Raw genomic sequence first — 14,522 nt, forward strand, 5'->3', positions numbered from 1 at the left:
CTATGCAGAACCATGAAATATTGTCCTCAGACTTAATCCCAATACTTTAACTCTGCATTGCAGAGTTTATCAAGTGGAGGAGAGTTAAGGCCGAACAAGCAATGGGTATTTCTCTAGATAAATTTCAACTGCTCATTATCATGATAGTTAATTAATTATTATTATTTTAAATTGATTAGCTAAAAACCTTCATATTTGTCATATATTAACTCTCATCCACTTGATGAACTCTGCTCTATAGAGTTAAAAGTATTGGGATAAAATAAGTAGTTGTGTCTCTACAAGTGGTGGAGTATGTTATTTCATTTGCATCCTGTATTATAAGAGATAAAAAAAAGGTAAAAAAAAAAAAAAGACCCTAAAGGGATGGCATTATTTTTCTAGAGGACTTGGCCAAGGTGGACTAATGTCTCATCTAATACAAAATTGCTTGAAACTTGGTTTCTCACAAATGACTCGTTTGATAGCATCACTGCTTTTATGGCATCTAATAAGGTAAAAAGCACTTTTTATGAAGCTTAAGCTTGTACAAGGCAAACAGATGCAGGCTACCCAGCATGAGACCAATAAAAGATTGTCAGCAATGGAGAAGAAGCTTATGATATTCACCTGGATTGATGGCATTTGAGCTCAATGAAGATATGGGGATGAGAGGAAATAATGGGGATTCAAGAGAGAGAGGATGACTTAACAACTGAACCAAAAGAGCCGTTGCAGATTTTTGGGTGATAAGAGCCAAGATTCTCAGCTGATTAACTAAGTATTGTTGTGGATATAAAACTTTTGAGCTTATTTCAGTGTTCTTCACTATCTTTCAATGCTAATGGCAATGAAATAACATTCAAAAGTGAAGAGGTTAGTTCCACGCTATAATCAGTTTTGACCTTTCATCTCTTTTTTCCTGTCTTTGGTAAATAAATGAAGACCATGCAAAATGTAAAGCAATTAAATAGTCAGTAATGGCGTTCTAGTTTCAAAATCATTTAAATGGTTTCTCAAATCAGTTATCTAAAGAAGTGTTAAATTGTACTACTAGCAAAGTGCCTGCAAGACGAAAAATTATTCTATGCGGAAGCCAAGTTCACGTCTGGATACCTCAGCCCGTGGCTCGGTACCGCGGTACCAGGGCTCGGTACTGCTCAGTACCGCGGCTCGATATTGTTGACGTGAGTCATTCTAATTGGTATCCGAATGTAGAGCTGCATTCAGCGTCCGCACAGAATAATCTCTCCTGCAAGACACTGCTGATTTCCACTTAAAGGGCATCCAGAGATTGTACCTTTCATGTTAAATTGTAGTCCAAACTCACAGAAAAATTGTCTTGTTCTAATAGTGATCTAATGGTCAAAGCTTTGTATTGCGATGAAGGTCATCACTTATGAATAGAAGCCAAGCTAAAGAAAACACTTACAAATATTTACTATATCAAAAAGTTTTTCAACTTGTTACACACACGTATCAGAGCTCTGAATGAACAATGGTATACAGTGATATTTTCAAAATGGTACGAGTATTAACAGACTAAAAAGACATAATAAGAAACATGAAAGACAAAAAAGAAAGATAAACCACCAGAAGAATACCCTTATCTGCAACTAGACTCGACCTCCATGAGAATCCAGCAGAGTCAGTTTCAATCATGATCTCAAATTTACATGTTGAAGTAGATGGATCCACATTTGTGATGGTTGCCAGATTATTGAACCCACAGGCTTCATCATTTTGATCATTTATTTGATAGTAGCTGTTGAAAGCATAAGAGATGTTACCCCTTGCTTCTAAGTTTCCACATGAAGTCTTGTAGCCAAGGCTGGTACAATCGGCATTTTCACAAGCATAGCTGACGCTTGGTGCCACATTCGGATCATCAAGGCTTGCAGAAGGTTTGAACACACACCATTTCTTGTCAAGGTACCTCACATTCTTAGCTTGAGCAAGACGTCCATTTGTACTACCAAGATTTAATGGATACTTTGGCAAACCATCAAAAGTGTACAAGCCCCAGTGGCGTTCAAAATTCCCAGGCTGTATGCTTTTTTCATCTTCATCAATCAAGCTGAACAAGTAAGCATAGATTGGTCCAGGCCTCATTGGTGTCCCTTGCCCAGTTGATATATGATTCATAAATCCCTGATTGAACTTCTGAGCAAACTGAAGGTTTGCATTCATATCTCCATCAGTTGGCCAACCAATTTCCCCTACAATGACAGGAAGATTTCCAAATCCATACTTCTTCAAAGTCCAAATTAGAGTGTCATAGTTGGCATCAAACATGTTTGTGTAGGTTGTGGAGCCATCAACAACTGGCGATGAAGTCCCATCAAAGAAAGCATAGTCAACTGGAAAATTCGGGTTATCGTAAAGGCTGATGAAGGGATATATGTTGACAGTGAAGGGGGCGCCATTGTCACTTAGGAACTGAGTTATGTTGAGCATAAGGTCATGGATATTGGAGCGGAAATCGCCATCGGAAGGCCGGTCACTTGCTGATTGATATACATCAGCATTAAGAGGTACTGTGACCTTTACCCGACTGCTCAGACCTGCATTTGCAAGGGCTCCTTGAATGTTCTGGAGTGCAGGTAGAGTGGTATAAAGAAAACTCTCATGGAACGTTTTTAGGAAAGGCTCATTCCCAACAGCGACATACCTATTGATGGAAAAATTGTGTTTACATAATCCGTAAAAGTGGAGCATACCATTAATGGCAAAAGTGAACTCCAATATCATTGTCAAATGGGAATTAACATGCTTAGACTAAAATAAAGCTTCCAACTACTAAACAATTTACCATCTGTTGCAAGAGAGAAGAGAAGAGCTACAAACTAGTGATTACAAAGGAAGAGTTGACAGGAAATCATCTGAGGACTACATGTCCGACATTCAACAATATAATAGTGTGCTCTTAATGGAACTATAATAGTTGGCTTAACAACACTGTGGACAATGCGTCAGGAACTTGATGTTGCTGGTAAAATAATTTAAAAAATACAGCATAATAAGAAGCATAATAAGCCAATTTTCGAGTGTAAGACTTGGCCTAGGAGTGAAGCATGCTGACAAGGCTACTTAAAGTACATCATGATCATGTTTCCTATTTCAAAAATTTGTAGTCTCAGTACATGAATCCTAATCCTACATTCATTATTACTGTTTAGAAGTTATGGTGTTAAATCCATTTTGTTTAATATAATTTTGCATGATTAATGTTTATGATATTTTTGGTCGAAACATCTTTGTTTGCTCAAGAAAAAAGATGCTTTGGCATGAATCCCGCTTTTTAAACTTACGATTCCATTCTCTTTATGGCAGATCATACATGTAATTGACGCAAAATAGCACACACCATGACGCATAGCCCGATGCTGCACACATATGACGCTATTTGCTTGACACGACATAGCGCATCAATATAGCGTGCGCTATTTGCGCCATGCATGCGCAATGGAGCGTGGCGCAATTCGCAAATGGCACGCGCTATATTGTTAACATGTTATAAGTTTCAAATTATAAATTATAACACTACAGAAAAATGCAGGATTAACGTCGGAGCTACTGGCGGATTTATATACGTCGGTAACTACGACGTTTTTACCGACGTGGTATGTGACGGAACCATTACGGCGGAATTACCGACGGATAATTCGCCGGTATGTTTCCGACGCATATTACACTGATTTTTACGTCGTAATCTGTAAGCATGTGTCATGTAATGCAGCATATTTTACACCGGAAATTGACGGCGTATTTACTGGTGGGTTAGACGCCGATCATTTTAAACACAACGAAATATTATCGCCGTAAATAACGCCGGAAAACTTTTCGGCGGCTTATCTGCCAGAAAATATGTCGGCGAAAGCCCAATTTCATTTAAAATGAGCATATACGTGAAATGAGCATATACGTGATAAGGTTGGAGCTATGTTTAGGGTTTAGGTGGATGAGTGGCTTTACCCTTATAGATAGTTCCGAAATGAGCATATACATGGATACGTCTCCGATACGGCACTGATACGTGTCGGATACGGCAAACTGTATCCAAATAAAATACTATTTAATTTCAAAAGGACACGCGTATCCATTGAAAAACAAAAAAATCCACCGTAAGTTTTGGCGATTCTCAACTAGTGATAAATCAGGTCCTCAGCATTTATAAGGTTGGCAAATTTGAATTGGCCCATTACCACCGGCGAGCTCTCGAGCTTCTGAAGCAAGTGCCAAATATTAAAATAGCCCGAGTTTTTCGAGGTCAGAATGGTAAGGCAGATTACTTAGCCAAATTAGCCAAAGAAGTGGCGAATACCGATGAGGAAATGTCTATATCAATTATGGTTCACGATCGTCAAATCTTAGAGTCGGTAATCTTGCAATTCCCACAGGCAGAAGGAATACCAGATTCAATCCAACAAGATCCAATCCCAGTTGATGCTCAACCTCCCAAACAAATCGTTCTTAAAAATCAACCAGAAGAACGTCATGTAGTCAAGAGACGTAAAACCAGCAGATTCTCGGAGTCGTGGCTATATTGCTTAAACATTGAGGAAGGAGATGATTAGAGGCAACCCTTCATCGACTATTTCAAAGAAAGCAAACTCCCAAAGGATAAATCTCTCGCCGCGCAGATTAGGAAGAGAGCTTTACGATATGTGTTCGTCAATGATACGCTGTATCGCCGAGCTTTCGATCAAATGTGACTAAGGTACCTAGGGACCAAGGAAGCTGATAAAGCGGTAACAGAAGTCCACGAAAGACTTTGTGATGCACATCAGTCAGGTCACAAGATGGCAGCTAAAATCAAAATAATGGGTTACTATTGGCCGACCATGGTCAGAGATTGTATTGGCCACGCCAAGAGGTGTCATGAATGTCAAATTCACGGTGATGTTATACATCAACCGTCAAATCCTCTGCACCCAATAGTAGCGTCCTGACCATTTGAATGCTGGGACACATATATAATTGGGCCGATAGATCAGCCGTCTTCAATAGGACACCGTTTTATTCTGGCAGCAACAGATTACTTCTCAAAGTGGGCAAAAGCTGCTCCATTCTGAGAGGTCACATCTAAGCATGTGATCAATTTCTTTACCCACAACGTTGTTTACATATTTGATGTGCCACGTCACATAATCTCAGACAACAATACGACATTCAAAAGTATAAAAATTTATAAGTTTGTTGATCGACACAAAATTGATTAGTGGTATTCATCCATATACAATCCAAGAGCAAATGATCTGACGGAAGCTTTCAACAAGACGTTGGTAAAACTGTTGAAGAAGATCTTCACCAAAAATAAGAGAGAATGACATACGAAAATTGCAGAATCGTTGTGGGCATATCGTACAACCTACAAGACACCAACCAAAGCCACTCTTTATTCACTGGTGTTTGGAGTTGAAACAGTATTGCCACTAGAAGTTGACATACCATCACTCCGGGTAGCAATCCAGAATTATCTCACTTAAGAGCAAAATGCTTGCCTGAGAATGGAAGAGCTCGATGCACTTGAAGAACTCAGGCTACAAGCTCAACAAAACCTGAAAATTTACCGAGGAAGAATGGCAAAATCCTTCGACTGTATGGTGCGTTCTTGGACATTTCAAGAAGGGGAATTGGTCATGGTGCTGAGAAGGCCAATCATCCCACATCGAAAAATAGATGACAAATTCATATTCAATTGGGAGGGCCCCTTTGTCATCGAGAATGTATTTCAAGGAAGAGCATACCAGTTGATCGATCTGGACGGATATAAGCCTATGCCGCCGATTAACTGCCGATATTTAAAGAAGTATCACGCATGAAAATTTCATTTCTAATGTACTTTATAATGATCAAAATGTTATATGCATATTTATGAATGCATGCTTATATTTTGAAATTCTCTTGTATAACAATAATGCATTTCAAAATTCTTCATCAGACTAAGGTATTTTAAATATTTATTCGGGTCGATATCGCGTCGCGTGCCAAAATCCTCGAATAAATATTTAAAATCTCAAAGATACAAAGCATATCCAAAATGTTCCTACGAGACATGGGGCATTTTAAATATTCATTTGGGTCAACATTGTACTATACGCCGAGATCCCCAAATGAATATTTAAAATCTCAAGATTTCTAATTTATTCAATTCTAAGATGATCCTGCGAGATAGGGGGGCATTTTTAAATATTTATTATGGTCGACATCGCACTGCATGCCGAGATTCCCGAATAAATATTTAAAATTATCAATTCAAATATTCATTTATTCTAAAAAATATAATGATTTCTTTTTCAAAGTATATGTAGGTGATCTTTCAAAAGTTCAAGACATCATCTTCTCCAACGCACCAAGGTTTAAAAATCAAGAAAGAGATTTTTGTAACTATACGCTACAACAAATTAAGCCAGAAAAGCTTGAAGTTTTTCAATAGACTGAAGCTTAAGATTCAAATGAGTGTAAAAGGCTAGATCCAACACGCCCAAATATGGCCGGATCGCTAGCAGCTTCATCTACTTAACACGTCATAAGAAAGGTCGTAGTAGCAGAACCCGCACTTCGTCAACCCATCAGTAGGGATTGTAGGAAGTACGAAGGCTAATCCAACTCAACAAGTTCAAGTAATCGTAGTTTACGAAATTCTCCTTATTGACCAGAGAATCAAAGTTCCAATGGAAAGGAAGAGTCGCGAACAAATATCAAATGTACGTAGGCTCTAAATCTTCAACCACAAAGGAGAACTCCAAATCTACGAACTTCAGTAAATTCAACATTTGGAAGCATATTTCCTATAGCTCAAGTCTAAACCCTGAATGGGTATAAAAGGTCGGATACAACAAGCTCAAATATGACCGGATCGCTGGCAGCTCCATCTACTCAACAAGCCATAAGAAAGACCATAGTAGAGGAACCCCCATCTCAGCAACCAGAGGGCGAAGAGCTGTCAAATTCTAGCTCTCCCGATCTGATAAACTCAAGTGACTCATATTAAAGTCTTCTCAAGTTGTTAAGGATCAAAATACTACCTACGTTCGGTTATATCAACTGAATCCAGAAGCTGCAGATCCTTCAACAAATTCTTAAAGCACAAAACAATGATCGAATGAACTTTTCTTCAACAAGTTTGTCAAAGCACAAAGTAAAGGACTGAAGAAAATTATCCGAAAGTTAACACAAAGCCAAAAGCTGAACTAAGTAGATTATGTCATCAACAAGTCCATTATTCACAAAGCTCTGGATCATAACTTTTCGCCATCGACCTAATACAAACCTAAGGATTTAGGTCACTGGCATCTACTCCTTAATCAAGCCCTCTAAAGCTAGAAGCATATGGCCGAAGGAACATAAATCTCTTGAAAAATCACTATTAAAAATCAGGTAATCCTCCATCAATGTCCGCAGCACAAAGCACAAGACAAAAGAAATCAAAATCTCAGGACTCAAGCCAAAGCTAGGGAAAGACTAAATGACATCTACAAATGTCCCTAAAGACTGTGAGCATTTTAAATATTTATTTAGATCGACATCGCGTTGCATGCCGAGATTCCCAAATAAATATTTAAAATTATTTACGATGACACAAGCACAAGTCAGAGTACAACCACTTAATTCTCAAGAGCAGTAAAAAAAGAGCTCGTTAATAACTAAATTTATAAAATTACTTTAATTTATTCATTCAGAATTCATATACAAGTTTACAAATCTCATCTTTTTACATGTTTGCATCAACAAAAAAAAAGAAAAAAGAAAAATGAAAAGTACAATGTCCTTCATAGAGGATTATAATATGTTCCCTAAACTATACCTGAAAAGGAAGTCGACAGCTTTATTATGCTCATTCTAAAAATTAGTTATTCTGTACTTCTGGAACATGCACAAAGTATTAGAATTGTCAATAAGAAAGAAGAAGAAGAATCATGCAGACATATGTAAAACTACAAAAAGAAAGTTGTACCTGAACAAAGATCTCTCCTGAGGTGGCTTATAAAAAGTATCCCGCTCCTCTTGAAACCTGTGCAGAACAACAAAAGTGTTAGTAAGCAGCTAAACGGAGAAAAGGAACTACACAAATAAAGTAAACACGTATCAAAACTGAAGCCTCTTGGGGCAGTAATATGACTGAAGCTTGGATCATTTTTCCGTAATAACTTGCACAATATACAAAACATTATCAATATGAGCATAAAATCAAAACTAAGAAGCGAAGAAAGTGTACCTGAGCCCAAGAAGTAACTGTAGAAAGCCTGAAGCAGCAAGAGTCTTGCAAATTGAGAAAGATGCGAGCATTCATGAATATGCTAGAAACTAAGGTGATAGTGGCGCAAAAACAGAGTAAGAGGTGATAATACTATTCACTATCATCAATTTATAAAGCCATGCTCTAGGGACCCAAATACAAAATATTATATCACTATCTTAAGAATCTTTACTTAACTAAAGCCAATATATCAATCATCTATGGATACATTTAAAAGAGTCAAGAAGAAAAAAGACTAGTGTGGCATCTAAACAAATTCTTGGAAAATCCACTAAATGAAAATCCTGGTGTGACATATAAAACAAATATCTAGAGATCCACAGGGTCAATCAGCATACAACAAACGTGGTTCGCTATAGACGCAAACTACATTTATTATAGGACATTTGTTAACCTCTATATAATACCCAAAGAATATAAAAACGAAATCATTTCTCATACCTGTTGAATATACCCAAAGAATATATAAAGATTTCAGCAGGATATCTGGTTTTAACAGGTACGAGGAATGATTTTATTTTTATATTCTTTAAGTATTATACAGAGGTTAACAAATGCCCCCCAATAAATGTGAATTGAATCTATAACGAACCATGTTTGTTGTATGCTGATTGACCATGTGGATCTCTAGATACTTGTTCTAGATGTCATACTAAGATTTTCATTTAATGGATCTCTAAGAATTTATTTGGATGTCACACTAGTCTTCTTTATTCTTGACTCTTTTAAATGTATCCATAAATGATTGACATATTGGCTTTAGTTAAGTAAGGATCCCTATGATAGTGATATAACATTTCGTATTTGGATCCTAGAACATGGCTTTATAGATTGATGATAGTAGATAGCATTATAACCTCTTATACTGCTTTTGCGCCACTATCATCTTAGTTTGTAATATATTCATGAATGCTTGCATTTTTCTCAGTTTGTAGGACTCTTGCTGCTTTAGGCTTTCTACAGTTACTTCTTGGGCTCAGATACACTTTCTTCCCTTGTAAGTTTTGATTTTATGCTCATATTGACAATGCTTTGTATTTTGTGCAAGCTACTACGGGAAGAGAATCCAAGCTTCAGCCAGATTACTGCCCTAAGAGGCTTCAACTTTGGTACATTTTTACTTTGTTTGTGTAATTCATTTTCTCCGTTTAACTGTTTACTGACACTTTTGATGTTCTGCACAGGTTTCAAGAGGAGCGGGATACTTTTTGTGAGCCACCTCAGGAGACCTCTGTTTCAGGTACAACTTTCTTTTTGTACTTTTACATATATCTGCATGATTCTTCTTCTTTCTTATTGACACTTCTAATGCTTTGTGCAGGTTTCAGAAGTACAAAATATCTGATCCTAGGAAGGAGCAGAATAAAACCGTCGACTTCCTCTTCAGGCATAGTTTAGGGAACAGATTGTAGTCCTCTATGAAGGACATTATACTTTTCCTTTTCTTTTGTTGATACAAAAATGTAAAAGGATGAGATTTGTAAACTTGTATATGAATTCTGAATAAATAAAATAAAATAATTTTATAAATTCAGTTGTTGATGAGCTCTCTTTTTACTACTCTTGAGACTTTTGTGTTTGTACTTTGACTTGTGCTCGTGACATTGTAAATAATTTTAAATATTTATTTGGGATCGCGGCACGCAACGCGATGTTGACCCAAATAAATATTTAAAATACCCCGTCTTTAGAGACATTTGTATATGTTATTTAGGGTACTCTTTCCCTGGCTTTGGTTTGAGTCATGAGATTTTGATCTGTTTTGCCCTGTACATTGTGCTGCGGACATTAATAGAGGATTACCTGATTTATCAATAGTAATTTGTCAGGAGATTTATGTTCCTTCGGCCCTATGCTTCTAGCTTTGACAAGCTTGATGAAGGAGTAGATACAGGTGACCTAAACCCTTAGGTTTGTATTAGGTCGATGGCGAAAAGTTACAGTCCAGAGCTTTGTACATAATGGACTTGTTGATGACATAATCCACTTAGTTCAGCATTTGATTTTGTGTGAACTTTGGGATAATTTTCTTCGGTCTTTTACTTTGTGCTTTGGCGGACTTGTTGAAGAAAAGTTCATTCTATCATCGCTTTGTGTTTTAAGGATTTGTTGAAAGATCTGCAAGTTCTGGATTCAATTGATAGTACCAAACGTATGTAGTATTTTGATCTTTAACCACTTGAGAAGACTTTAATATGAGTCACTTGAATTCATCAGATCAGGAGAGGTAAGATTTGACAGCTCTTCGTCCACTGGTTGCTGAGATGAGGGTTCCTCTATTACGGAATTTTTTATGGCTTGTTGAGGAGATGGAGCTGCAAGCGATCCTGCCATATTTGGGCTTATATCCGACCTTTTATACTCATTCAGACTTTATGCTTTTATTAGTGAATTCTCTTGATTATAAGCCTTGAAGGCCTAATATGAATATATTAAGACAAATATATCGGTCGTCGTCACCGTATATTTGCTTGATAGTTCGAACCCTGACGACTCCTATTGATCCATATAGAAGGATCGGGTTCGAACTTGAATTCACTTATTAACCCGCGCAGCATCCCTAGACGTCACATATATATATATATATATTGATATTTTGATCGCTAGTTTTATTTATGCTGGTGTTTATATTGATAAAAGAAATTAGGTTGCTTTGGTTGTGTAAATTAAATAATAAAATAATAATTCTTTCAATTTGATTATGGTGCGTCACACTTTTAATGTATTTATAAACCCTTCAGTGTGCTCATGCAGTGCAGTTTCATGTACTTCAAGGCGTTTGTTTGACGTATTTGCATGCTTTCAATGTACATGCACGCTTTTTGGTGCACTCAGACAATACACTTGCATGTTTTTTGGCACATATGTATGTTGCGTTCATATGTCTTTCAATGCACTTGCCCACTCTTTAGTGCACTCACATGATGCACTTGCACGCATTTTTGGTGCATTTGCATAGCATGTTCGCATGCTCTTCACTATCATTATTTATGGAATCTTCTTATTTCATAAAAATGATAGTGTGATTTTTAGGGAACTGCACTTGTTGAGATGATTATGCGCTTCTCAGTGTAGCTGCACCATTCGAAGGATAATGACTCACTTTTTTGAGACAGTAACATACTTCTCAAGGCTTCTGCACACGTCTCAAGGCAGTAGTATGATTTATAAATCTGTTGCATGCTTATCAAGGTAATGACTCACTTTCTCGAGGTAGCGCACTTGACTTTGAAAGTTGAATTTTGGTGCATACAAGATTTTAAAATATTCATATTTGATTATTTTTTTGTGAGCGTTTATCAATGAAATGCAAATAATTTTTTATTTTTTAAAATAAAAAAATGCCTTCTACATTCTATACATTGTCGAATCTAGCAGCATAGTAGTCTATCCAAATTTGTATTTTTTTTTCTTTTGAACAGTTAAGTTAAAAACTTTATTTGTCGAGATTAATTTCAATTTATAATTCTTCTTCATTGCAAAGCGATTAATTTTAAATAATTTTTATTGTATAATAGGATAATGACTTACGACATTGATACTAATGCAGTTAGTACAAAAACTATAGAGAAAGCTTATGCTGAGTTCATAAGAAGCAGAAAGCAGAGAAGCATAAAACAGAGGAAGAAGAAAGAACAAAAGGCTAACTTAAAGATAGAATTTCAATGGATGAATGTTATCAAATTAAACAAAAAAGAAGTAATTAGCACAGGAGTACATATAGAATTTCAATGTCATTTTTTATAAAAAAAAAGCATAAGGGAATATATTATAAGGTAAAAGCAAACTTGCTTAAATAACCTATGAAAAACATTTGTTAATACCCCAAAATAACATTCATAAAACTTCAGGAATTGCACAAGCAGCAGCGAACGGTTAGCAAAAGAAAAGAACTCCTTTAACAAGGTTCAACTTTCTACTTCTAGCAAAGTGGCTCCAATCAATATTCTACCTCATATTGAGTAGAGACTATTTATGGTCAAGGATTATGATTCCAAAAAAGGAAAGTACCATGATCTAATGCTATTAAAAGAGCTTTTAATTTACAAGTTCGAGATCAATTTCATGAAGAAATTGCTTGTATGTTTTATTCAGCAGCCATTCCCTTTCATTTAGCAAAGAATACAGGATACTTTAGTACTTTTTCATAATTTAACACCCCTTAGGATTACTAACTTCAGATTTACCAAATTTACTAAATTCTGCTCCAGCTAAATCCTACTTGCAGTAGAAAATAAAGATCAAGTGATGCAAGTTTTATTTTCAAAGTAAAGTTGTTCTCAAGAAAAGATGAACCTGATATTGACTCCATCATTGGCGTAGCTAGAGGCATTCTCCGACACCCACTGCTCTGCTGCCTTCGTGCTCGTTGCTAACATCTCCAGCATGTCATTGGGGATCCCTACCATCACCTCAATCCCACTGTTCTTGAGAGCATTCATAGTCCCCACCTCTGCATCAAAAAGCTTCACCTGTGTAATCCCATCGTCCTTCAGCATTTGAACCACTGTGCTCGGAGGCAATGGATGGCTTGTCTGAGTCCCCCAGTTAGCTCCAATCCCACTCACACCACCAACCATCAACAACCAATAGAACACCAAAGCCTTCATCACATAGAAGCTTCCCATAGCTCCACAGCTCATCCTATAAAAGCTCAAAAATGGTTTTTTGTGGAAGAACATATAGCTTTAGGAAACCAAGTATCTCATTTTAAAAAGCTGAGATGAGTTGCTTAGTCGCATAAGCCCTGTGATCATCAAACCCCAGATGAAAACTTACAAAACTCGCAGCAAAAATAGGTTACCACTCGGAAAAGAGCTGTGAAAGAGCTAGTGACCTTTGCCAAGTCACAGAGCCCCAAAGATCAAAGTAAGCCTTTCTCAAAACGAAAAGCGCTATAAATTAATCAATCACTTTCTGTGCGAACAAAAGGAGTCAAATAATCCCCCTTTTAAATAAAACAAAACAACAAACATCAAAGGCTCAGATGAGTTTTCGGGTCGTTGCTTCTAATCTCTTTGAGCAGTCAACGATATTAATGAACTATACGGAACTTTAAAGTACCATAAATACAAAAAAAAAATTAAGAAGATAAAGAGATTGACTCTCAGGTAGATAAAGATTGTTCTTTTAGAATTGAAAAAGGTGCATCTGTGCTTGCTAGTGAGAAAGTAACTACTAAACACTCACAGAAGAATCAAGGACTGAAGAGGAGATGAGCAGTTCCAAAATCAAAGTAACGCAGTGAAAGAAAAAGGACAGGGATTATGATTATTTCTTGGGGTAACTGAAGAAAGTTCTCAAAGAATGGAGAAAGATTTAATTTTTATAGGTAAAACGAGAAGAAGATAAGCATTAAACAAAAAGGGGGTATTATTCTTTCACACGAACTCGTCCCTGTGCTTATCGTTCTGAGTTTGTCAAAGCTTGGAGCTGGTTTGGGCGGTGTGGATGGTGATGACAGCTTAGAGCAGCGTGACGGCGACGCGACGGCGTGAGCACCGTCGGAGGAGGCGTTTGGTTGTCCCTATTATTTTGCAGTCCACAGAGCCGTAATAGTAGTTAAATTCGCCACGTTTTGATTATTGAAACGAATGTCCTCACAGGACAGAGAACACCATTATTTACCGTTGAATTCCTTACACGTTTGACGATTCGTTCTGCTGTGACGCCGATTGGCTATTGGCTGTCGTTTCCTGTTTTTTCATCATTTTTTTTTAATTAGGTGCAAAGCTCAAAATATACATATAAAAGAAGTTCAAACATGCATGAGAGAATTTAGGTGTTTATTAATAAATTTACTAAAAATAAGAATGCAGAGAAATATGAAATATATTAGAAAATAATACAGTGGGAGTTTTTTATATTAGTATAAATTGCGACGTTGGGCTATATTGATGGGGTCGGCGAGTGGTGGTAGCAGTTAGAGGGCCAGCAGCAGCGGACGTTAACTAGTAGTAGAGTTGGTGGCTATGGCCGAAATTTATGATTTATGTGGAAACCAGTCAAGTTCAGTGACTTTCAAATACATCAAAATTAAATGATAATATGAATTTCAAATTCACCAATGAATTGCATTTCATTTAAAATTTGTCAAATCAAATATTTAGAATTCTTGGAATGCATTACACTACGAAAATAGCAAATCAAACAACCCCTAAAAGTAATTATACAAAATAGTTTGAGTGTCACAATAACTCAAAACATATTTTTATTATCTAAAAAAATAAAAAAAAATTACATAATGTATACAACTCATGAAAAAATGTATCCAATTATA

General features: G+C 36.6%; 1 protein-coding gene across 1 annotated transcript; it reads right to left on the reverse strand.

The window, feature by feature from the left end:
• Positions 1-1,395: 1,395 nt before the first annotated feature.
• Positions 1,396-13,792, reverse strand: LOC110106382 (glucan endo-1,3-beta-glucosidase 6). Its single transcript, XM_020836269.2, has 2 exons — positions 12,539-13,792; positions 1,396-2,650 (listed from the first exon to the last, which is right to left on the reverse strand). Exons 1-2 carry the CDS (start codon positions 12,922-12,924, stop codon positions 1,522-1,524), a joined length of 1,515 nt encoding a protein of 504 aa, XP_020691928.1. The 5' UTR covers positions 12,925-13,792; the 3' UTR covers positions 1,396-1,521.
• Between the last annotated feature and the right edge of the window lie 730 nt (positions 13,793-14,522).

This window comes from Dendrobium catenatum, unplaced genomic scaffold, assembly GCF_001605985.2.
Source record: "Dendrobium catenatum unplaced genomic scaffold, ASM160598v2 fragScaff_scaffold_1608, whole genome shotgun sequence".
Classification (NCBI taxonomy): Eukaryota; Viridiplantae; Streptophyta; class Magnoliopsida; order Asparagales; family Orchidaceae; genus Dendrobium; species Dendrobium catenatum.